The sequence below is a fragment of the Syzygium oleosum genome, unplaced genomic scaffold, assembly GCF_021117445.2.
Source record: "Syzygium oleosum isolate NSW1041296 unplaced genomic scaffold, Sole_v2.1 Sole_v2.13, whole genome shotgun sequence".
NCBI classification, from domain to species: domain Eukaryota; kingdom Viridiplantae; phylum Streptophyta; class Magnoliopsida; order Myrtales; family Myrtaceae; genus Syzygium; species Syzygium oleosum.
Genome location: NW_026607497.1, coordinates 4,458,402 through 4,482,013, shown reverse-complemented (window position 1 = coordinate 4,482,013; position 23,612 = coordinate 4,458,402). Strand labels below are relative to the sequence as shown.

Genomic DNA, 23,612 nt, shown 5'->3' with positions numbered 1-23,612 from the left:
GGTAGCATAGATTCATTATCATCTCTAATTCTTGAAGTTTTGCGATGCACAAAGCAATGATCCTCGCAAAAGTGCGGAACATCTTGCCGACACGGCTACCTTGTTGCATATGCACTAGTGCACCTTTTAGGTTATGAACGTAAGAGGATTTAATTCCATTTGAGCAAACTAGATATACCATACATAATCACATCAATGCGGACATTGATATGAGTCTAAGCAGAAGAAAACATGCCCCTTTGTCTTTATATAACCTAAAATCAAACTAACCCAAAAAAAGGTGCAAGCTAGTGGAAACACGGACACATCTTTGTCATAGAAAAGGAACACTTCCGGATCATGACTCCTTTGTCTGTAGATCTAGTACTAATGGGAACGTACTAGACTGTAGTCAACAGTAGTCTCTAATTCGGTTACAAAGTTAAAGTTTTTCCTTTTGACAAATGATGAGGTAAAGGAAGACTAGAGGAGAACTTGGTTGGGGCATTTCTTAAGGGGCCAAGTGGGCAATTCTCTTTGGTAGGCAATAACATATTAAATGAAAATTGGAGAAATCAAAAATCAAAAGGGGAAACAATATTGGCGTTTAGAGTTTTCGAGGTGGTTTCTTATCGGAGAAATTGTCCAATCGGACCTAAATGTGTTATACGGATGCCAATTCAATCATAAACTTTTCAATTATCCAAATTCAATCAAAAACCTTTGGGCAAAATTCCGATATAATCATTCCAACTAATTTTAGTTGAAAATTGCTGATGTGACAGTGTGTTATATAGGACAACCGAAAATAACTGGCTATCATATTAGTGATTTTCCGATAAAAAAATTAATCGAAAGGATTATATTGAAATTTTGAATAAAGATAAATTTAAAACTAAGTTGGCATCTGTATAATTGTTGTAGGACCTATTGGGTAATTTTCCCCTTTCTTATCTCTCCATTAAAAACCGAGTAAAGATAGATATGTGATTGGACGTAATGATTTGGGTGTAGTGTTATTTGTATCTCGGCTTGTACATGGATATATGACATAAACACGGCTGCTGATGACATTCGGGAACATTCAGATAGGTAGAAGATAAATAGGTGGGCCCGGACCATGAAATCGCACGACGTTCGATAAATAAACCATAACTTTTGTCATATTTTCAAGATTCGTAGTATCAATTAGAAAGCCCGTTTCGTGCACTATGCTACATTCAAACGAAAGATCCGTTTTCCCGTCTTTTCAAGCCTCAAAATCCATCTTATCATGGGATTTGGACCACTTTTCTAATTTTAGGTGTACTTTCTATGTGATTTTAGCCCTTGCTTATTTTTCCGAACTTCTTTACTCGTACTAAGTTAATTTCGGTTTCTTTTTTCATGGTACCTAGGGTTTTGTTCTTTTCGAATGGTCAAACACAGTATATATAGTAATAGAATTTTCCCTAAATCGTGCATGTAAGTGTATTGCGCCTTCGCGCGTGTTGCAAATTTATTTATCTGTGTTATCTGTCGTTCTTGTTGCATCAATGCGTTTTGTTTTGTGTTTTTTTCCATGTATCTAATTACCAAAAAAGGAGAGATAGCGCAAATTGGCGTATTTGTCACTTTAGTCAAGCTCTCTCTTTCAATCGTTTTCCATCATTGTTTACTACAAAACCCAGGTGCAAGGTCCCTATATCGCTTGAGTACAGATAAACACCTAGTTTAGTTTCCACACCTACGTGTCTTCTTGTACAGCTTCTCTAATTAAACTACTATTATCAAGAGCTAATCTCATGCTTGAACAAATTTCCTCCCATTTCCTCTCTCTTTCCCTGTATAGATCCAATAATTTAAGATAGAAAGACGAAATAATTGTTAAAATGGAATGTGAACGCTTTGTATTCATGATTTACAGCACTTACAGCTCCACAAAATTAAAGAAAAACAGCCGACTAAGTTAGGCAAAATCAGGTTTGACAACTTGCTCTTTAGCGGCTGCATACGTTTCTAGGATTTGCTTGCACTTACATGGCGCAGGTAATTCATGGTTAGCTCATGCAGCCAAGATTTTAAACCTAGAATTCACAGGTTAAATGGATTACAGAAGAAACAGATCCATCTGTTCATTCGCTTGGCAGAGAAATTTCCCAGTCTTTTTCACACTAATCTGGAAATAATAATGATGTGGTATAGATCTACAAGAAATGTTAACGGACTACAGAAGCTAAAGAGGAGGAAAAATATAAAATATATATATTCTCTCTCAGTATGGGTGCCACGTGTCTAATTGACGCACCATCTTACCTCATTCGCTCCGATTTCTTCATGCTAGGAATATAAGCTTTGTTTTCACACTCGGTCTTAGTCCAAACCCTTTTTAAATGCCGAGTCCATTGCATCCTTAGGAAGACTTTCTTCTTCTTCCCCACACCAACCAACTCTCTCTCTCTCTCTCTCTCTCTCTCTCTCTCTCTCTCTCTCTCTCTCTCTCTCTCTCTCTCTCTCTCTCTCTCCCATTATCTCAGTTCATGGACAAAAGTGCAAACACCCACTTCATCAATGTTGACCTTCTTGCTACCAAATTCAATTGCAGTGACAATCGATCTGTCAGAGAGCCATTGATCCTGAGGTCGACCGTATGGAAGCATGAAATGATGGAAGCCGAGATGGACCGGAGCCAGCACGGCGCCGTCTCTGTGGCGGCGGCATCGGTATCGGCCGCAGGACACAAAGATAGGGTGGTTAACGAGCTGAACTTCTTCGCCATTGACAAAAGCTCGAGAGAAGAAGCGAGCTCCGCAGTCAAGAGCGAGAACGTGGAGGATAGTCTAGAGGAGGATCAGGAGATGAAACTCGACGTAAGTTTGCAAGTACTCAAAGCTATTCTTATATGCTTGAGTTTCTTTATACTTTTTATTCACACGCTTGAAGTTGATATGTACTCACTATTTGCACCAATTGAAAACTTTTGCTTTTGAAACTGTTAAGAAGCTTTCCCCGGCACAGATTGCGGTGATATCACGTTAAAAATTAACTTTACTGTTAGTTTAAATCTTATATAGAAACCTAATAATCTTATATCTCGATTTATTTATACGAACATGTAGACGGGATTGAATCTTCTCACGGAGAATATCGGTAGCGATAAATCACTCGTTGATGAAGAAGAAGCACCGGGCAAGGAACACAGGTGCATGAACTCAACTGAGGTATGCGTGTCTTGATTAATTGATTGACCTTTAGGCCTCGTCTGATTATTAGGTCCAATTCATATTCCTATATATCTTACTTTGATCATTTGTGAACATAAAGATTTTTTCTTTTGTTTTTTTCTTTTTCCAGTTGGCAGTCTTGAAAGCTGAATTAGACAGGATGAACGTGGAAAATCAACGCCTGAAGAGCATGATTTATCAGGTCAACAGTAATTGCGACGCCTTACAAGTCCATCTCCTTTCATTAATGCAAAGGCATCGGGCGAGTCCTCAAGCCAAGACCACAGATTTTGAAAAGGTAATTAAGTTAATCTGTTATTATTTTTCACATATTATTGTTAGTTGAAAAGTTGAGAAATTGATGACATTGATTTGTTTGACCAATATGATCTATATTCCATGGAATGAGATTGGTGAAATTGAAATGAAATAAATTAATCAACCCAACTATCGTACTATACTGCATATTATACATACTACATAAGCATATACGTGTATAGACCCTTATAGCTATGACAATTTTCTTTTCAGGAAAGTTGTGTCTTAATTATCTTACATGAGAATATCTACATATGTTAAGGTGATTGGTAAAACGCTAGAGGATTGCGAGAAATCCACTGGAAAAGATGAGAATTCACAATCAGTGTCAGAAGATAAACCACGGGATGGCTTGAGCTCACCTCAAAACAATATAGTGGAGTCGATGGAGTACTTCAAGACGCCAAGGGAAAGCTCTACGAGCGAAGTCATGCCATTTCCTAATCCTAACAAAAGCGAATCTATTGATCATCGACGGAGGAGGGATGATGCTCCATGGTCTCCAACTAAAGTGCAGAAACTTAGTTCCAACACTGATCAAGCGGCCGAAACAATGGCCATGATTAAGAAAGCCCGGGTGTCGGTTCGAGCTCGCTCGGAGGCATCCATGGTGAGTAAATGCATTTGTCATCAAAATATTACATTTTTGTCAATCGTCTACCATATGCAAAGTTTGTTAGAATAATATACATAGACTACGTAAGTTTCTCGTGAATTGGGATATGATGGGCAAACATGTTCAATTGGAACTACGCAATAAGTTTGCTTTCCCTAGAAGCGATCATGAAATCAATGTCTTGCTTTCTACAAACTCAGTAATATATGCAATGTCATACAAGGTCATTGTAGGTATTAGATGCATATTCATCTTCTCATGTTTTATGCATAAATTTGAAATATAATGCGCATTGTAAATCTCCCGGAAATTGCAACTTGAGAGCACAATCCAGAGAGTACTCGAACAGTGTGAAATGACTTTAGAAAACCATATAAAGAAGCGCATGAAAACAGCCAGGCCAACAACCGAAGGATGCAATTCGTGATCAGTGCAATGCATATAAAGTAGAAACTTTAACCGGCCGTGTCTGCACAACTTTTCCAGTTTCCTCAGCAACACTCGATTGGACAAAGCACACGATGTTCTTTTCCTTTTGTCGGAGGGTTTTCGTAGCAAAGTCAAGAGAAAAGTAGCAATCTTGCGCATCAAGATTTTGAACAAAAACGAACCCATGCCTTTCGGAAAAGTCCAGGAGAAAGGCTGATCACAATGAAGATCTGTCCATACTACGTGCTGTTTGACTCATCATCTATGTAGAAGGTTTTTGCTGCTTTGCTTTCAGACAGTAGCCACACTCTCTCATTAGGGTTTCGAGTTCTTGTGAAGCTAATGATTATGGTCAATGTCTTAAAATATGTGTTTATCTACCCAGATTGCAGACGGTTGTCAGTGGAGGAAATATGGGCAAAAGATGGCGAAAGGAAACCCATGCCCTCGAGCTTATTATCGCTGTTCTATGGCGGTCGGCTGTCCGGTTCGCAAACAGGTAGTGTGTTCTTGAATTCATGCTGTCCAATGTCCAAAGTAATTACTACAATATAATGTTATAATCTAGCTTTCACATATTCATAAGTCTTGAATGGAAATCCACAAGGAATGTGCAGATGACATATATGCTTCCTAAACTGCGTTAGGTTGTGCTTATGCGCACATTTTGTGAGGATTTAGTGTATCTTGCCCGTGTTTAGGCTAGATTTTATTTGACGAGGCTGGAGCATAGCACAGGCCTTACAAGAGATAGATTTTATTTGACGAGGCTGGAGCATAGCACAGGCTTTACAAGAGATTTGATTGATGAAATTCTCTAATGGTCTGACCAACTCTTTATTCAAACAACTCTCACAAGTACGACTTACATTGGATCTCATAGAAAAAGGCATGAACTCCATATGTTTCTGCACTTTTTCTTATATTTGGGGCTATCATTTCAATATTGCAGAACCAGTCTATATATCTAACATTGCTGTGTCGTCAGGTTCTTTCACTTATTGCTAGAGCCTCCCGCTTTGTTTGGCATAAGAATGCAGAGAAAACTTCCTTGTATCTTTAGTTGTAATATATAAAAGTAGCTAATTATATTCACAGTGTTGATCCGAAACCTAAGCCGAGATCACCCTACGAGATCTAATACAAATCTAGCTCCTGCAAATGGGTTTATTTGACAATGCTCTACTGACGATAATAATGTGAAAATTGGCAGGTACAAAGATGTGCAGAAGACAAAGCAATCCTGGTAACAACATACGAAGGACAACACAACCACCCGCTTCCTCAAGCTGCAATGGCCATGGCATCAACCACTTCATCGGCTGCATCGATGATTCTCTCTGGTTCGATGACGAGTTCGGATGGATTGATTGCCAGCTCACATTACGTCGCTGGAAACGCGTCGTTTCCTGGTTCACTGCCAAGTCTGGCAACGCTCTCTGCGACTGCACCGTTTCCTACTGTCACATTGGACCTCACACACACCACTCCCACTAATGATACTATCAGCGACCCCATGCAGCTGCGAAGGCCGTTGTTCTTGGGTTCTGCCATGCAAAGCCAGCTAGGTCACGCCTTGAACCAATCCGAGCTTCTTCAGGTGGTGAGCAATCAGATGAAGCAAGCGCCAGCCTATATGGCCAACACGGCCGACACCGCAACGGCCGCCATCACAGCAGACCCGAACTTCACGGCGGCTCTCGTGGCGGCTATTGCCTCGGTTGTTGGCGGCGTTCATCCGAACCATGGCAGTGCTAGTGACGATGCCGTTACAAGAAGTTGCATCAATGAGAACACATGATATATGAGGAATAATTTTGTGGGAAAAGCCCCGTTTGGTTATCTCTTGTTTTTGTTCTTGTGCAAGGATAAACAATTTATCTCGTGCAACTTTCATGTTTGCCTTTTACTCAAATTTGGAGGAACTCTAAAAATTTTCTTATTTTTCAAAGTTCTTGCTGCTGATTCAGGCTAACGATAAAAGGAACGGGATAAGGGGTACTATTTCTCAAAGGGTATAAAAATTAGGATTTTGTAAAATCATAAGGCTCTCACAACTTGATTTTTTATTTACGTGAAATATTGAAAATATTTCTGGGGGTGTAAAAATGGGCCTAAGCCAAAAGAATAAAATTACTCATGTATTATTCGCTGCAAACAGACAGTGGTCATGTCTCCTAGGATCATTGGAGCTAAGCTACTAAGTGAATGCATATCTATAATACTTTATAGACGTATATTGACATGTATAATCGTATATAATATTTTTACAATTTCTTAAAACTTAAATCTTTTTTTCTTTTTTTTTTCAAATTTTGAAGGGAGGTAAAAAGTATAATGAAGTATAATCAAGGTGATCTATCTAAATGGTCTGACAAATTCTTAGTGACCATGTAAATAAGTATAATCAATTATCTAATAAGAGTTTGTCGTTTCGAGAAAAGCAATAGGATTAATCTATTGTTCGAGAAGAAGTCCTACTACTTAATAAATATTTTTAAGGAAGCGATGCATTTGTTGTTGTGAGGCCCAATTTGTTTTTGGACTTTCGCATTCTAAATTGAACGAAATTATTATGCAAATAAGAAACTTTATGTAACTTCAGATATCAATATATATGTCTAAATCATTTGAGGTGTTATAAACAAAAGTGAAATATTAAACTCTAAAATTTTAAGGTATAAGTGAAAAAAAAATGTAAACCTCACTCTAAATATATCTCGACATCTTTTGTACCAAAAAAAGGCCTAATAAAATTTTTTAAAAAAAGCACAAACTTTACCTAGAGTGATAATTCTGGCCCAAACTTTTTTTGTCTAGTAAAAAATCATAAACTTTCACTTAAATCCCAAATCTAGCCCGAATAATTTGAAAATTTCATATCAAGGGGGCCAGATTTGAGACTCGAGTCAAAGTTGGTGTTTTTTATTGAGATAAAAAAAAAGTTCAAGCCAAAAATTGTCACTAAAGGTAAAATTTGTGCTTTTTTTTTTTGGGAATTAGCCCACCAGAAAGAGACACAATAAATCAAAATAAGGTTTTTGGAACTACACAACACAGACGTAGATGTTATGGATCAAATTTTTTTGTTTCGTTCAGTTAATATCTTAGATATAACCGTGTCTAGGAATTTATCCATCTTCTATAAAGGTGCCGAATGAAACCAAAATTTCTTGTTTTGTTTTGGATTAGAGACGTTAAATGATGAATTAAAGTCAACTATAACTGCTACTCTTCCAATCTAATGATCCAGGTTTAATTACTACTACTCTATCTATATTAGATCGATCTATATCAGAATATATATATTCGAATTTGAATTTTTTATAGTCTGTGAATTTGAATTTTTTTCATTGGATTATATTTTATCTTTGAATTGAATATGCAATTCCCGCAATTCTCTTATCTTAACATTTTCTTTTTCGAACAAGAGAGGGGAGGGGATAAGGGAAGCGATATGAAAGTAGAAAATGCAAACCGATTTAATTTAAGGAGTGCGTTAGTGCCCTGTTTTACGAAGGGCATCCCATAAGTGTGTAGAGGCAAGTAATTAACGAATTAACTGATCCACCAAGCTCAACCAAATACCGGTCCGCCTCTCGGCATGTCGAGGCCGACTTTTTCGGTATAAGTTGCTTATATCATTTGACAGTTTGATTGGTCGAAAATCGTAAGATCGATACAACATTCTTTTTTTTATGAGTAAGAGATTAAAGAGGGACGACCATAGCAACTATCTATCTAGATATTACCAGTCCATAAGCTCACCAAACTCTAGAAAATCTTTTCACATATAGCAAAATGCCCAATGTACAAGCTGATCGCGGATTTACGAACGATATTATAGTGCAACAATCTTATCATTTGATAAATTTCGTCTATTCAACTTAATATACGCCTGAACAGAATTTGAATGGTAAGATTTAGCAGGATTTATGGGATTCATCGAAACGATAATTCAAATTGGATTGAATATGCATGCTTATGATTTGATGATGTAGATGGGGTGGACTTTGCGACGACATCTCGTCGATCGAACGGTTCCAATATCGGGAAAAGCCGAAAGCACCAAAAGGGCGATCTTTCCAAGAGCCAAAGGCAACAAACAAAAACTCTAAAATCTTTCCTTCGCGGATAAGAAAAACCAAAAGGAATAATAATAGTAGTTTTTTGTTTTTGGTCAAAAAATAATAATCAACAGTTCGAAAAAAAAAAAAATAGCGTGTCGTGTCCCCATTTCACGCCTTCGTGGCAAATCCAACGGGCGCCTCACTGACACGTGGACGGTCCCGATCCTCCGTAGTTCCCGGCATACCGAGGACGCTGCTCCTCCTTCCTTGAAAAACGCGAACTGCACGAGAGTAGTTTTGGTGCGAAAGTCGCAGCTGCTCGATTCGACTCACCAATCCTCTCCGCCCTCGAACTGTAAGCAAAATGCGTTCGAATTCTTAGCACCGATCGCTGCCGATTTCGATTCTGTGCATTGGCTGATCTTCCCCTAGAGCTAGCGTTGTGCCCTGTTTTCGGTTCTTGCTTTCGCCTGTTGCTGACCGGTGACTGGTGACGGGGCGTTGCGAATTACGCATTATCGTTGCCGCAATGCGGCTTGCTGTTTGGAATTTCTAGTCTTCAGGTTGTTGTTGATCGAGGGTCGGCTCCTGATTTCTGTGCCGACGTTGCGATCCCGGAACTCTTAACTGGGTTGTCGAAATTTTTGTTTTCGCGTTGAGTTTCTTTTGGAGGCGAGAATCTCCCGTCGTCGTAACTGCCGCGGGGTATGGACGATGTTGGCGTGAAAACTCGTGCGTCTTGTTGATCGTATAAGTCTGTCTGTTGCTACTACTGTTGCTGCGAAGTGCGAACGATCATGGGCTCTTGGAGTCTTGGCTTTTAAGAAATTGCTTGCTAGCTCAATTTCGATGATGACGGTGTTTTTTCAGCGAGGACAAAGCTAGTCATTGGTTGTTGTGAATGTTTCGTGATGAGGGCGGTCGTGTTATCCGATGTTTCATCTTGTTCGACCCGGACCTCGACCTCGATCTCGATTATTACGTTGCGATTCTGGGGGGGGAGTTTATATATGTTTGGTCTAACTGAAAGCTCCTTTTTTTTTTCCCTCTTGCAGTGTTTGAGATATGGGAACTAAACTAAATCCAGTCACGGCGACTTTTTTGGGTTGCTTCCTCTTGTTCCCTGTGGTGCTTTCTGCATCTGGTGATGGGTTGCTTCGCATTGGACTCAAAAGGAGGAGATTTGATAAGAACAGCCGGATTGCTGCTAGGCTTGATGTTAATGAAGGGGAGCTATTAATGAGGCCTTCTGCTGGGAAGCATCATCTCAATGGGAACCTCAGAGACTCGGGGGATTCTGATGTTGTAGCACTAAAAAATTACATGGATGCTCAATATTTTGGTGAGATCGGTGTAGGTACTCCCCCACAGAACTTCACTGTGATTTTCGACACAGGCAGTTCAAATTTGTGGGTGCCCTCTTCAAAGTGTCATTTCTCTGTGAGTTTTGCTTTTCGAGTTCCATTTCATCACTCCAGGCCAATCAACTTTATAGATTATCTTAATTACCATTGGTAACTTGGTGCAGATTGCTTGCTATATGCATCCACGATACAAGTCGAGCAGCTCAAGTACTTACAAGAAGAATGGTTTGTTCTGCCTCTTATTAACTTCCCACTTTTCTCTCTATTGTAATTCAGATGTTTTAGAGTTTCAGAAAGGACGATCTTAGGTAATCTTCAGATGTCAGACATTTTTGTCTATTTATGGTGCATGCATTTCGAACAAAGTTTCAAGCGCGATCTTGGGCAATCTTCTCTGCATAAATGGTATATTTGCTCAAAGAGCAGTGCACCCACTTCAGTGGATGAGCCGGATACTGTTGACAGCTCCTTGATCAAAATGACTTGTATCATCATGTGTTGTTTGGGTGACATTCTCCCATTACTCCTTTTCCAGCCTGGCCAAAGAGTTTTATTTTTTTTTGGTCAGATCCTGGCCAAAGAGTTGACCTTGTGTATTTGAGTATTGGATGACCGGAAAATGATCAATATCTGCATTGTTGTGCATTTAGTTTTACGTGATTCCTCATGTTATAAATTATGGTGTTGAGCTGCTGATGCATATAAATTCTTGATTCCTCATGTTACTTATATGGTGTGGATCTGCTGATGCAAAGAAATCCTTGAAGCAGCATTTTCAAATTATTCCTTCGCTCTTGTTCATCATGCAGGGAAATCAGCTGATATACATTATGGCACTGGATCAATTTCTGGGTTCTTTAGTCAAGATCATGTCAAAGTTGGTGATCTTATAGTGGAGGATCAGGTATCTCATGCCTCTGTTCTTCAATTTAATTCATGGTGGCTCCCTCATAGTTGCTGGATTTGTTCAAATTAGTTGGTCTACTCTTGTCTAGGATTTTATCGAGGCAACCAAGGAACCCGGCCTCACTTTCATGGTAGCCAAGTTTGATGGCATCCTTGGTCTTGGGTTCCAAGAAATCTCGGTGGGGAACGCAGTGCCTGTTTGGTGCGTCATGGCTAAATGCATATCTCTAGATATTCATTGTTGAAACGTGTTGTAAACTTCACTGGCAGAAGAATGCTGAACCTTGTACTTTCTGTTCTAGGTATAACATGGTCGATCAAGGGCTTGTTAAAGACCCAGTTTTCTCATTTTGGTTTAATCGTAATGCTGAGGAGGAAGATGGAGGTGAAATTGTGTTTGGTGGGGTGGATCCCAATCACTTTGAAGGGGACCACACATATGTTCCTGTGACCCGAAAAGGGTATTGGCAGGTCAGTATGCAGGAGCATTGCTCTAATTACTGGCACTACTAGCATGAGACATATCTTTCTTTTATTTCTAAGATTGTCTTACTGTTTGTTCACACTGGCAGTTTGATATGGGTGATGTTCTGATTGATGGTAAAACAACTGGTGAGCATAACATTACTACTGCATTCTGAGCATTTTTCTTGAATGAATAACTTCTTATGAAATTACTTTATGTACTTTCTGACGTGAATTTTCAGGATTTTGTGCCGGTGGCTGTTCAGCAATTGCAGATTCAGGGACCTCTCTGTTGGCCGGTCCAACGGTGTGTATGAGGTTTTATGCTTGTTGTGTGTCTGGTGTCCGTTGATTACCTTTTATTTATAGATAATTTACCTAAGTTGCTTACCACTCGCATGGAGATGAAACCTAATAGTCCTTTCCTCTTTTTCTGTCTTTAGTATCCTTTATGCTATGTTTAGGAAAGAGGGAAAAGGGGGAATAAAAGTTCGGTTGAAAATGGTAAAAGAATTAAAATTTATGTGAAGGGAGAGGAGGGGAGGCATTTTTTACGCAAATTTTCATCTGACCCCTCCCCTTGCCAACAGCATTAGTGCTTCTTTGAATTGACTACTAGACAACGTAGAGGGCAGAGGTAGTTACATGTGGTTCAGTTCCTTTTTGGTAGTGTGTCTTCTCTGTCTTTGGCCAACTTCTATGGTGATCTGTTCATTGAATTCGGTTGCTGGAAATTTGTACTTCCGCAACTCAAGGATATGTCTTCTAACCTAGTTTGTGAATTTTCTTGCTTTCAATCCGTTGTTCAAATGCTTTTACGAGTAGACTATCATCACTGAAGTCAACCACGCTATTGGAGCTGCTGGTGTTGTGAGTGAAGAATGCAAGGCTGTAGTTGCACAGTATGGGGAGACCATTATTCAGATGCTTTTAGCAAAGGTTCTTGCAAAGTTTCTATGCCAGTCCTTTGAATGATGTCTAGAAATTGTTTATATGATTCTGGATCCTCCTGTTGAACTTCTGACACATAGCTTCATAATGTGGCAGGAAGAGCCACATAAAATATGCTCAGAGATTGGATTATGTACGTTTGATGGTACTCGAGGGGTTAGGTTAGTTTGGACACCTGTTTTGTTTTGTTTTGTTTTAACTCACAATCTTCTGTGCTAATTCCTTCCAGTACGTTTGTTCTGATTTTTATTGCTTGTTTATCGTTTCGTTACTGTGGAAAATTTCAGCATGGGCATTGAGAGTGTTGTGGAGGGAAAAAATAAGAAAGTCTCTGGTCGTCTGACTGATGCGATGTGCTCTACATGTGAGATGACTGTTGTGTGGATGCAGAACCAAATTCGGCAGAATGAGACGCAGGATCGAATACTCAGCTATGTGAATGAGGTGATATGACTTAATTTTCCATTTTCCATCTGTGATCTTATCTCTTCTTTTCATTTATTCCTGCATTTATTTGTGCAGCTTTGCAGTCGATTGCCTAGCCCAATGGGCGAATCTGCTGTTGACTGTGGTGGCTTGTCATCCATGCCCAATGTCTCATTTACAATTGGAGGAAGGGTATTTGATCTCTCCCCTGAGCAGGTATGGTGCAATCTGTTGATTGTTCTTGGTCTTTCTGTCACCAACCCTATGTATTTCGTGGTTTTTATGTTATGTTTGCGTAGATGGTTCTCTTCAATTTTCTCTTTGATTGTATAATTAGGGACCATGGACCATCATTCATTTCATTATCTCTACTCTCTAGTTCCTTTTCCGAATAGCTGTGGGCAGGTGAATCCCCCACTTATAGAAACTTAATGCGATGGCAAATTTCAGGTAGATGCTAAATAGTGGTGGGTGTTACTTTATACTTGGCACATTCCCTTGGGAATGCTTTCCTGGCAAAACCAGGCAGGAGCTGGTATATGGACTTGATATAGGGCTCATTTGATGTATGGTTTTCTGAAAAACACAACACAGTCGATATATCAAATGGAAGATGCACAATCATGATTGAGATACCTAAGTGGAAGTGAGGAGGGAGCTTTCCAGACGATTGCACTTAGATATTAGGTTGTCAAGTGTATGATTGTCTATCTATTGAACAATTGGAGTGTTAGAGACCATGGGAAAAGCGGAAGCATTGCATAAAGATAACTGTTTGCTAATAGAAAATGCAGTAACAGCCTTGAAGTATGTAATTGTTTTCCTCCCTGCACCTTTAGTAGCTTCCTCGGGTCATGCTCATTTTATCTCGCCTTGGTCGAGTAGAGCTTTTGCTCAGCAGGGAACACAAAATTGTTTTCTCTCACATGCTCCTCTCTCCTTTTACTCTGTCATTCATGTATCTAACTTCTGCTTTTGGGCCATCAGTACGTTTTGAAGGTAGGAGATGGAGACTCGGCTCAATGCATAAGCGGATTTACGGCTTTGGATGTCCCTCCTCCTAGAGGGCCTCTCTGGTGTGTGTGGTTTCCAACTAATAGCTTCCATGATACTTTTGTTCTTAAATAATCATGAAACTTCAGGATTACAATGGACCGGGCAAATCCCACCTACGTTTTTGATAGAGTTTTTCCTCACCAGCTAATTGCATTTGATGCAGGATACTGGGCGACATTTTCATGGGTCAGTATCATACCGTCTTTGACTATGGCAAGCTGAGAGTTGGATTTGCCAAAGCTGCATGAGGATCTGGTTTTCTTTCTGGGTACTTTTAAGCTGATGTTCTAAATAAGTGATGTACATATTTGACATTGTGGGTATGCTATCTCGAGGATTTCACTTGGCCTGTTACTTAATGGGAAAACTGTTTGATATTGCTACTCTTTTTCCTTGAAAGTGCAGTGTTACCCAAGGTAAAATAGACATGGAGAATAATTTTCGCCTGTAATTTTTCTTTCTTCTTTGGGTGGTGTTGAGTTGGAATGGGATTGACAATGCAATAATCATTTGCAAGGGACCGAGAACGATTCAACTAGTGCTATTAATCGGAGCACCTATTGAATCTTCATCCAGTTAAAGAAGGGAGAACGATGTCGATACATGACGCCTAATTTTTCGTTTTTAATTCTTTTTAGGGCTGGCAATTTGCACAATTTAATATGTTTATACAACATTGTATTGCGATCTTGAAGGTGACACGAATTGATCAGGAACACATATAAATATAGTGCCCTTCAATTACGTGACTTGATATGATCACATGATTATAATATTCGATTATAATACATGAACATGAATTGCCCGTTATGATTCTTTTCCATCGTTACCAAGAAGAAAATTGACACAAGATACTAGAATATCGAGTAAGTGTTCGAATGTCACAATGAAAGAAATAATAACATAAGTAAGCATCATTGCTAATAAAGTTTTGCCAGGAAAAGTGTCAGAAAAGTTCTAAATTCATTATATTTGTGTTAATTTAGTCCTAAATCTTTTGATATGGTGTTAATTCAGTCATTTCAGCTAATTTTGATCAGATATTGCTGATGGGGACGTCAGCAGACGTTGACGCGGATAACTTTTAATAATATTTTAATATTTTTCTGAAATTTTTATTTTTTTCCTTCCCTTCCTTTTTTTCTTGTCGGTTGTCGGATCTCGTCAATCGGCCAGAGACCAAGGTCGGCAAGGCTCGCCCTCGCCGAATGGCCGCGAGGGTGTCCTCGTGCTGGGCTGGCAAGGGTCGAGACTCGCCTCCATGGGCAAGGTCCGACCTCGCCAGATTCATGCCTCACCCAACCACTGGCGAGGCTCCAGCCCCCAATGTCAAATTTGGATGAAAAAAAAAGTGTGAATTCCGTCCCACAAGGTGAAAGGATGAAAAATGCAGCTTTTCCAAGTATGAATTTCGTACTTCCTTTTTTTTTTTTTTGTCTAATGGGGACACGCGAGGAGCACAGTGTACAGTGGCCCTTCGGACCAATCTATTTTGCAGAGTCCAACGTTACTGCTCTTCTCTTTCGAGTCTTAACTACTGCTGGTATCAAAATCAAAACCAAGCAGCTCAGAGAGAGAGAGAGAGAGAGAGAGAGAGGGACACTACAAACAGCTTCTTCTGCAAAATGGAGGCGGCGCCCTTTCCCTCAGCTTTCACACCTAAATCGCTCTCACCACCATCTTCTTCGTCTGCTACTTCACAATCTCTCCTTTACTTCCGCTCGAACAAGGCCCGCCTCAAGCTCAAGTCACCCAGAGCCTTCTCCGTCCGCGCCGCCTCTCGGGGAGGAGATTCTGGTGCGCACCAACCATCTCTCTCTCTGTCTGTGTCTGTCTCTCTCCCTGTGACTCTATGGTTCTCAGTGTTTTATGCTTGTGTTGGTGTTGTTTGCAGTGGTGACTCTGCTTGATTATGGTGCTGGCAACGTCCGTAGCGTCCGGAATGCTATTCGCCATCTCGGCTTCGACATTAAAGATGTAATCTTTCTTGTCTTCTCTATTTGGGTCTTTTCATTTGATGGAGACTGGGAACTTGCAAATTTTTCAAGAAGTGAAACCCATCATGATGGGTGTCTAAAGATTTAACCTTTCTTCTTCTCTTCAACTTTTTTTCCTGTGTAATGTTGGGCTGTATTGTTAGGATTCTAGCTTTGCTGCTAGTTTAAGGTTCGGGCGAGTGCTAAATTTTGGCTTTCGTGTTGATATAATCAATATTCTGAGACTTTCTTTGGGTCTAGAACTTTTCTTATCCTTTGTACATGTATAGGTGCAAACTCCTGAAGATATTTTGGGTGCAAATCGCCTCATCTTCCCAGGCGTCGGGGCATTTGCTTCCGCCATGGAAGTGTTAAATAAGAAAGGGTATGCACCTATTTTCACCTTATCTCCTAATTGTTACCCATTGAAGATTCGAAGGACCGCCATTCTTTTTTAGCATTTTGGAGGTTTAGTCCAGGTAGCTTGTGTTCTTTGTGAGAGCATATAAATATTAAAATGCAACATAACCGCTACCGCTATCTACGAGTTTAATAGTTAAGATTGACAAACAATGGTTCGCAAAATTTTTCTTTTATATGATGCAACAGACATAGTAAACTTTCAAAGTTAAAGGACTGCTAGCAAGATTATCTTGAACTGTGGACCATTTCGTGTATTCTGTCTGGAGTTCTCTGTCTTGATTATTGTGCGAGTTGTGCGAGAGTCTTCTCAAATTCTACGCAATATGACTATTGAAGGTTTGCTTGTTTTCATAAATTCATGCAACTCAGGTGTTAGGACCAGAGAACTTTTTAACATTTGAGAACTTCAATTCCAGGATGGCTGAAGCTCTCTGTACTTATATTATGGGAGATCGCCCCTTCCTAGGCATATGTCTTGGACTGCAACTACTCTTTGAGTCAAGTGAGGAGAATGGCCCAGGTCAGAAGATCGTACTTTTGTTATTTCTTCTCTCTTCCTTCCTGTTCCCTTATGTTTCAGACGGATTTTTCTTGGACAAATTTTAGTGGATTTTAGTCTCGTCATTGATTGCAACGTTTTGGACTTTAAGATTGAGAGCATCATGGCTAAACACTAGAATACAGTGTCATTCTTGAGTTGTATTGCACAAACTGTGATACTAAAGAGCATAACAGCTCATAGTTCATGGAACAGAGGTAAATGGCGAGGATGAAAATTGAACAGCTGTGGCGAATGTCTCAGAGAAATGAATTGGCTTATTTGAGTATAGATATGAAAGTTCCTTTTTCTAACTTGCGTATTATTTTTATGGCATCGTCAACAATTTAATTTGTCAATACCCTTCTTCATGATGGCTACTTTTACAACAGTCCGTGGTCTTGGTATAATCCCTGGAGTGGTTGGTCGTTTTGATGCATCCAGTGGTTTGAGAGTGCCTCACATTGGCTGGAACGCCTTGAAAGTTAGAGAAGGCTCTGAAATTTTGGATGATGTTGGAAATCACCATGTCTATTTTGTTCACTCCTACCGTGCCATACCAGTATGCTTCTCTTCATTTTCTGATTTTTTTATGGTGTATGTTGCTAATTTTTAAGGTTTGTTGCGTCAGATTGTCTAACTTATTTCCTTTTCTCCTTGTTCTTTTTTATGGTTTTGTTGGGTAGTCAAATGACAACATGGATTGGGTTTCCTCTACCTGCAATTATGGTGACAATTTCATAGCCTCTGTAGGGAAGGGAAATGTGCATGCGGTACAATTTCACCCAGAGAAAAGTGGAGGTAAATTGTCATTGGTCTTGAGTTGCTTCACTTTAATTTTTTTTATTTATATTGTCTGTATTTACTGAGAGGGAATGTTCTAAGCTGCAATCTTTCTCCTAGGAATGTAAAGGAAACTCAATATTAGGATCTTTTTTTGTTCATATTCTTGGACTAATTGTTGTGCACGGACAAAACTGACATCTAATTTGAGAAATTCTCTTACTAAGCTATGCTAGTGACTTATCCTTCCAGCACTAGTTGCATCCATCGTGGTAGTTGTATTGGCAAATAGAAAATCTCCTTAATTTTTCATATCAAACCAGCATTGACAAGTTTAGTCTGCATGATACAAGAATATGATATGGTAAGGCAATCTCATGTGGACTTACCCTAGTACGTTGATATGGAATATTCAGATGTGGGTCTGACAGTATTGAGAAGATTCTTGTCTCCAAAGTCACACATAACAAAGGTATATTTGTGCCTATGAAATCTGCTCATTTAATGTGTTGAGCTTATCTGTCATATTATCTAACGACTGAATAATTATGTGAAGACAGAAGCCTACAGAAGGGAATGCCTCAAAACTTGCAAAAAGGGTAACATTCTTTGACTTGAGGATTTCTGAATGGCTTTGCTTTTCCCTGTTTGAAAACTACCCTTGAACTATACAACTTGCTGCCGCCTTAGTTTGTTGCAAATTGCGTGGGTGTTGAGCATTGTATCTCCATTGTGATTGATTCTCTAATCTGGGGCTTAGACTTTTTAGTGATGAATTTTCTCAGGTAATCGCTTGTCTTGATGTGAGGGCCAATGACAAGGGAGATCTCGTTGTTACCAAAGGCGACCAATACGATGTAAGAGAGCAGACGGAAGAGAATGAGGTGTGAAAACTTATCAGCTCTCCTTTTCTGTCGGTGGAAATACATATCACTAAACGTAAAAGGGTAAATTCTTGCATGAAAATAATGAGAAGTAAAAAAAAAAATAGAACTAAGACATAAACAGAAGCTCAGTTCACCAAAGAAAGAGTAGTATTCTCTATATTTCCGCACCTATATTAAAAGTTACATTACACCTTCAAAGGGGGATATGAACTGCAAGGCAATTTGACATTCGATATAATAGCCTGGGAGTTAAGCAGAAAGTCTCACTTTGCTGAATTATACATACATTCATGGTACTTTTGACTGAATTTTATGTGGTAGAAAGATTACAGTTTTGCTACTTTTAGGCACTCATATAACATTTTCCTGCAGGTGAGGAACCTCGGCAAGCCTGTGGACCTTGCTGGGCAGTATTACAACGATGGAGCAGATGAAGTATGATTTCTTAACTGAAGATACATTTTGATGCTTATAGTCCACTGGTTGACTAGTAATTCCATTTGAATATTGCTGGCAGGTCAGTTTTCTGAATATTACTGGTTTCCGCGACTTCCCCCTGGGCGACTTACCAATGCTGCAGGTTCATTTCTTTCGGATATTCATATGGAATGCATGTCAAATTTCTTGTTTCCCCCCCTCTGATATTGTCATTTTCTTCTTTGTTTTCACAATGGACTTTAGGTATTGAGATACACATCAGAAAATGTTTTTGTACCGCTAACTGTTGGAGGTGGAATTAGAGATTTCACAGATGCCAATGGCAGGTAGGTATTTTCTTGGGGGTGTTCCAAGAGTAATATACACTTTAAGTGTGTATCCATAACTATGCATGTATTCCATATCCTCTGAATTTTGGGCCCCTGATCTGGGCATGTTTCAGTTTTACTGCAGTCAGAAGATATACGACAGTTATATGACATTTCAACAACTTCTCAGGTACTATTCCAGTCTAGAAGTGGCTTCAGAATATTTTAGATCTGGGGCGGACAAGATTTCTATAGGCAGTGATGCGGTTTATGCTGCTGAAGAATATCTAAGAACAGGAGTACGTGACATTTTCTAAGTTTCTTGACCATGAGCATTCTTGGTAGATAAATAAGCATGTTTCCTCCTCCGCTGATACTTTGTGGACCACCTTTCATAGGTGAAGAGTGGAAAGAGCAGCTTAGAACAGATATCTAGAGTCTATGGGAATCAGGTAATTTCTTTACTTAAATTACGCACATAGTTATGTGTATTCTCAAAACGGTTTTGTATTTGGCCTTGGTTTGTGTTCAGATGCTTGGGATCACTACTATGAACTCCAGGAGACTTTGTTTGTGGTCATATATTTGTGATCAATACTTTGACTGATAAGCACCCAATATTGTAATTGATTTAACTAGGGATTACTCAAAGGTGCAGCGTGATGATCTTAATATGTATGACTCGTGAACATGGAAAGCCTCATGTTGATGGCATGGTTTGAAGTGCACTGGAAAGTCATTTGATAGGGCAACCAGTGTTGAACTGATTTTACATTTTTGCCTTTGAGCTCGTGTTGGATTTCATTTTTTGTGTCGAATTATCTTTAGAGGTAAACTTATATAACAATAGATCAGTTAACTCCTACCAGCTTCTTTAATTCATTGGTTAGTTACTGCAGCAGCAGATTGTCATCCAATTACCAACACCTGTTAAGGGTGCGCATGGCAACGATTCTATGCCCGGGAACTGATCTTACTCAGAAATGATTCTTTTTTATTCTGTGTCCGGAAATAATTTCTAAGCATTTGAAGGTGTTTGGTAACTGCTCAAAATTTCTATTCGTAGAATAGAAAAAGAACAGAAATGCGTTTGGTAACTACACAAAATTTATTTTTATTAATAATATTTTGAATTTTTTAATATTTCTTTCTTTTATTTTCTTTATTTTCTTTTTTTTTCCTTTCTTTCCTTGGCCATGGCCGGTCGCCTGCGCCGGCGACTAGCAAACAGGCCAGGGCCGGCGAGAGCGTCGCGGCACTCGCCGATGGCGACGGCGAGGTTAGCCTCGCCTTGGCTGGGCGAGGCTCGACCTCGCCCAAATCTGGCGAGGCCAACCTCGCCGTTGCCGGGGGCAGCGAGGGCCGACCTCGCCGTCGCCGGGGGAGGCTGGGCCAGCGGCGGCGGGCCGGTGGCAGACCGGGAAGAAGACGAAGAACAAATAAAAAAGGAAGAAGAAAACCAAGAAGAATCAGCAATGGAAAAATTGTTCCAGAATCAAGGAGCTACTTTTTTTTGCTTCTTGATTCTGTTCCAAAACTGATTTTGGGAACAATTTTTTGCAAAATTGTGCCCGGGCACAAAATATTTAACAAATGGATTTCTATTCCCAAATTGATTCTGGGAACAAAAGAATAGAAATTTTTACTATTTGGCAACTTGCCAAACGCCCCTTAAAAGAGATTCTTAAAAATCTTCTTCTCGTTCCTTAAATTGTTTCAATACGTTCTAATAGGATGGCCCAATGGTGGATTCTATTGTTGTCTACCACTAAGAGCCTGCCCTTTTGTCCCTTGTTCTTGCTAAGGGAGTACAAAAATTTGGCAATTGACAGGTTGTTTTTTATCAAATGGCAATCGACAGTTTATCAAGTGATAAAACATCCGAGCATGTACACATGTATTTGAAGTAATTTTTATCTGGTTATTTTTTTCCAGGCAGTGGTAGTGAGCATAGATCCTCGTAGGATGTATATCAATAGTCCTGAAGATGTGGAGTTCAGATCTACAAGGGTAACAAATCCAGGTATACGCCTACTTTGTAATGCACCTTTTCATATTGTCAACTTTTGAGTACGCAAGTCATTTGGTTGCACGAAACCCTGTCCACTCTATAAGATATTTTGCCTGATAGTTAATTAGGAGATCTTTCTCTGTCTTGGAGTGGCCTGGAACCACCCGATAATGGAATTGTGTCTTCATTAACTCTTTCAAGGTTGACCAAGATTTGATGAACTTTTTATTCCCCTTCAGTAAAGAAACGTTTTGTGTTAATTGGTTATCTTTGTCTGTGCATGTGGCTATCTTAGGGCTGCATTTAGAGGGAGTAGGAATGTTCGTGTTCGCATTATGTTTGTTGTTACTTCAATATTAATTTCTTGGTGCTTCAATGTTGTCTTAGGTCCAAATGGAGAAGACTATGCTTGGTACCAGTGCACGGTAAGCTTTCTTTTGCTACTTTATTGTCACTTGTCAATATTTTAGCTATCTTATTTGAATTACATTTTTCTGTTTACTTTGGTCATCATATACTGAACTAGAACGATTGACTTTGAAGATTAAGTAGGAAAATGTGTGCAATTTCAAAATGTGAACTTTGATGAAAGATGTGATGACTGAAGCAGCACTGGCAAGAAAGTGATTGAAAACAGATGCTACGAAATATGGGTGAGCTTGGAACAGATGAAAATTAGAATTTCTTTGATATTTGTGAACATCTTAATTAAGTAAAAGGCAAGTATCCTGCCAAGGGTTATTAAGCGTTTCGCAATCCGTCGAGTGACGACTAAGGTTCTCTAGATTATAATATTCTCATTTGCATTATGTGGTAAAAAAAATGGGCTCTCATAGGATCAATTGAGCGAGTTTTGATTGTTTTCCCAAAGGTCAATGGAGGACGAGAAGGTCGGCCGATTGGAGCTTATGAGCTTGCAAAGGCTGTTGAAGAGTTGGGTGCTGGAGAGATATTGCTTAACTGCATTGATTGTGATGGTGAGAAATCTGTGCTCTATTCCATGAGTTATTTAGATCCTTTCAGAATCTGGACTAATAAGTAGTAGAAGCGTTTCCTTGGTTATCGGTCTTACTTGCGAATATGTACTTAAGTCCTTTGGTTAGTTTCTCTTGCAACGTTCTGTGTTTTGTTCTGCTCGTGATACCAATGCTTGATTTGCATCCTTCTCAGGTCAAGGAAAAGGGTTTGATATCGATTTGGTGAAGCTGATTTCTGACGCCGTGAGCATCCCCGTGATAGCAAGTAGCGGCGCAGGCACTGTTGAGCACTTCTCGGAGGTATTCGAGAAGACCAATGCATCCGCCGCGCTTGCTGCGGGAATATTCCACCGGAAGGAGGTAACCTCGCGAAAAATGTTCCCGTTTATATCCAGATTGAGACGATAGTTTTGAATTTCGTGTGCATCTCTCTTTGATCTTCCGTTTTTCCTGTCTTGACATTCCTTCGATGTCATGATCGTAGGTGCCAATTCAGTCGGTGAAGGAGCACTTGCTAAAGGAAGGCATAGAAGTAAGAATCTAGAGGGAGAATTGCCGATCAGATTCTCAGAATCGCAGGCGGGGCAGCGAGTATTTTGCTTTGGCGGAGTCGTAGTCGGACAAAAAACCATCTAGATTATCAGTCTTGTGTTAGCATCATTTCTTGTGTATTCACGTTTGTCGTTCAAGAGATGGAACATTGTTAGATGAATGGCTGATTGATTGCGCTCTTGCATGACAGGCGGCGAAATAATTATTTTTTCCCGTCACCTTTTGCTTAGCTTATTGCCATGAACACTTAAAACCACTCAAAACTCACGATTACCATTTACGTGATTAATCATCGGCCATCATTGCAAGTAGTAGAATCTAAATAACGTTACACATAACCAAATAATTGGGACATATGTATAGGAACTACAAGTTAGTGCAAGTAGGTTTCTATCTTCATTTTTCTTGCTTTTGATGTTAATCAATACAATGTTTGGATAAATGAAAATCACCAATTTCGTCGGTATGACCTGCTTAGTCCAGATATGTTCGTTTGATTAACTAGATGAACCCAATATAATTTGTAATCAGCAGATGAAAACACACTAAATGGACCATAGCACAAGTCAAAATATTAATCTTAAGGTGGAGATCGTTTATGCTCGGGGGCCAATTACAATCATTTTGGAAATTTAGGCACTTTTAAGTTAGGAATAATGCTATTTTCATGAAGCCAGTGATTGGGTAAGTTAAAGCTCTGATAGCAAAACCAATCTCCGAAAAATAAAACTCAAAAGTTTCATAAAGAGAGCTGGTTGACCACGAGAGATTTCCCTAGGTTTGGAAGCAATTAAAGCCGCTCCAATCCCAACATAGTTTATCAGTCTTTAGTACTTGTACGCTACATGGATCAAGCGACTATTTCCATCAAAATTCAATTTCATTTTTTACGAAAACATAGCCGATCTTAATTACGTAAACTTGGAACCACGGAAT

At 39.5% G+C, this 23,612-nt stretch overlaps 3 protein-coding genes across 3 annotated transcripts; all 3 read left to right on the top strand.

The window, feature by feature from the left end:
- Window positions 1-2,425: 2,425 nt before the first annotated feature.
- LOC115674924 (probable WRKY transcription factor 31) lies at window positions 2,426-6,496 on the top strand. Its single transcript, XM_030597447.2, has 6 exons — window positions 2,426-2,828; window positions 3,078-3,179; window positions 3,313-3,480; window positions 3,763-4,110; window positions 4,931-5,044; window positions 5,759-6,496. The coding sequence occupies exons 1-6, from the start codon at window positions 2,499-2,501 to the stop codon at window positions 6,344-6,346; spliced, it is 1,650 nt and encodes a 549-aa protein (XP_030453307.1). The 5' UTR covers window positions 2,426-2,498; the 3' UTR covers window positions 6,347-6,496.
- A 2,379-nt stretch (window positions 6,497-8,875) lies between these two features.
- LOC115675083 (aspartic proteinase-like) lies at window positions 8,876-14,169 on the top strand. The gene is made up of 14 exons (XM_030597696.2): window positions 8,876-8,970; window positions 9,671-10,055; window positions 10,144-10,204; window positions 10,789-10,883; window positions 10,975-11,087; window positions 11,188-11,356; window positions 11,458-11,497; window positions 11,593-11,657; window positions 12,176-12,289; window positions 12,398-12,462; window positions 12,589-12,745; window positions 12,824-12,943; window positions 13,715-13,803; window positions 13,947-14,169. Exons 2-14 carry the CDS (start codon window positions 9,681-9,683, stop codon window positions 14,029-14,031), a joined length of 1,548 nt encoding a protein of 515 aa, XP_030453556.1. The 5' UTR covers window positions 8,876-8,970; window positions 9,671-9,680; the 3' UTR covers window positions 14,032-14,169.
- Window positions 14,170-15,239: 1,070 nt separating this feature from the next.
- LOC115675193 (imidazole glycerol phosphate synthase hisHF, chloroplastic) lies at window positions 15,240-22,858 on the top strand. The gene is made up of 19 exons (XM_030597797.2): window positions 15,240-15,580; window positions 15,678-15,760; window positions 16,050-16,144; window positions 16,599-16,702; window positions 17,113-17,282; window positions 17,407-17,521; window positions 17,920-17,975; window positions 18,064-18,102; window positions 18,289-18,387; window positions 18,763-18,825; window positions 18,908-18,970; window positions 19,072-19,154; window positions 19,327-19,435; window positions 19,535-19,588; window positions 21,072-21,159; window positions 21,535-21,572; window positions 22,019-22,124; window positions 22,318-22,484; window positions 22,609-22,858. The coding sequence occupies exons 1-19, from the start codon at window positions 15,409-15,411 to the stop codon at window positions 22,666-22,668; spliced, it is 1,764 nt and encodes a 587-aa protein (XP_030453657.1). The 5' UTR covers window positions 15,240-15,408; the 3' UTR covers window positions 22,669-22,858.
- Window positions 22,859-23,612: the final 754 nt, after the last annotated feature.

Bases quoted from the DNA above. Each gene is read 5' to 3' on its own strand.
- LOC115675193 (XM_030597797.2), top strand. From the start codon at position 15,409: ATGGAGGCGGCGCCCTTTCCCTCAGCTTTCACACCTAAATCGCTCTCA. The intron at 15,581-15,677 runs GTGCGCACCAAC...TGTTGTTTGCAG, and splicing joins CTCTCGGGGAGGAGATTCTG to TGGTGACTCTGCTTGATTAT. The intron at 17,976-18,063 runs GTATATTTGTGC...ATGTGAAGACAG, and splicing joins CAAAGTCACACATAACAAAG to AAGCCTACAGAAGGGAATGC.
- LOC115674924 (XM_030597447.2), top strand. From the start codon at position 2,499: ATGGACAAAAGTGCAAACACCCACTTCATCAATGTTGACCTTCTTGCT. The intron at 2,829-3,077 runs GTAAGTTTGCAA...ACGAACATGTAG, and splicing joins ATCAGGAGATGAAACTCGAC to ACGGGATTGAATCTTCTCAC. The intron at 5,045-5,758 runs GTAGTGTGTTCT...GAAAATTGGCAG, and splicing joins GCTGTCCGGTTCGCAAACAG to GTACAAAGATGTGCAGAAGA.
- LOC115675083 (XM_030597696.2), top strand. From the start codon at position 9,681: ATGGGAACTAAACTAAATCCAGTCACGGCGACTTTTTTGGGTTGCTTC. The intron at 11,357-11,457 runs GTCAGTATGCAG...TCACACTGGCAG, and splicing joins CCCGAAAAGGGTATTGGCAG to TTTGATATGGGTGATGTTCT. The intron at 12,746-12,823 runs GTGATATGACTT...TTATTTGTGCAG, and splicing joins TACTCAGCTATGTGAATGAG to CTTTGCAGTCGATTGCCTAG.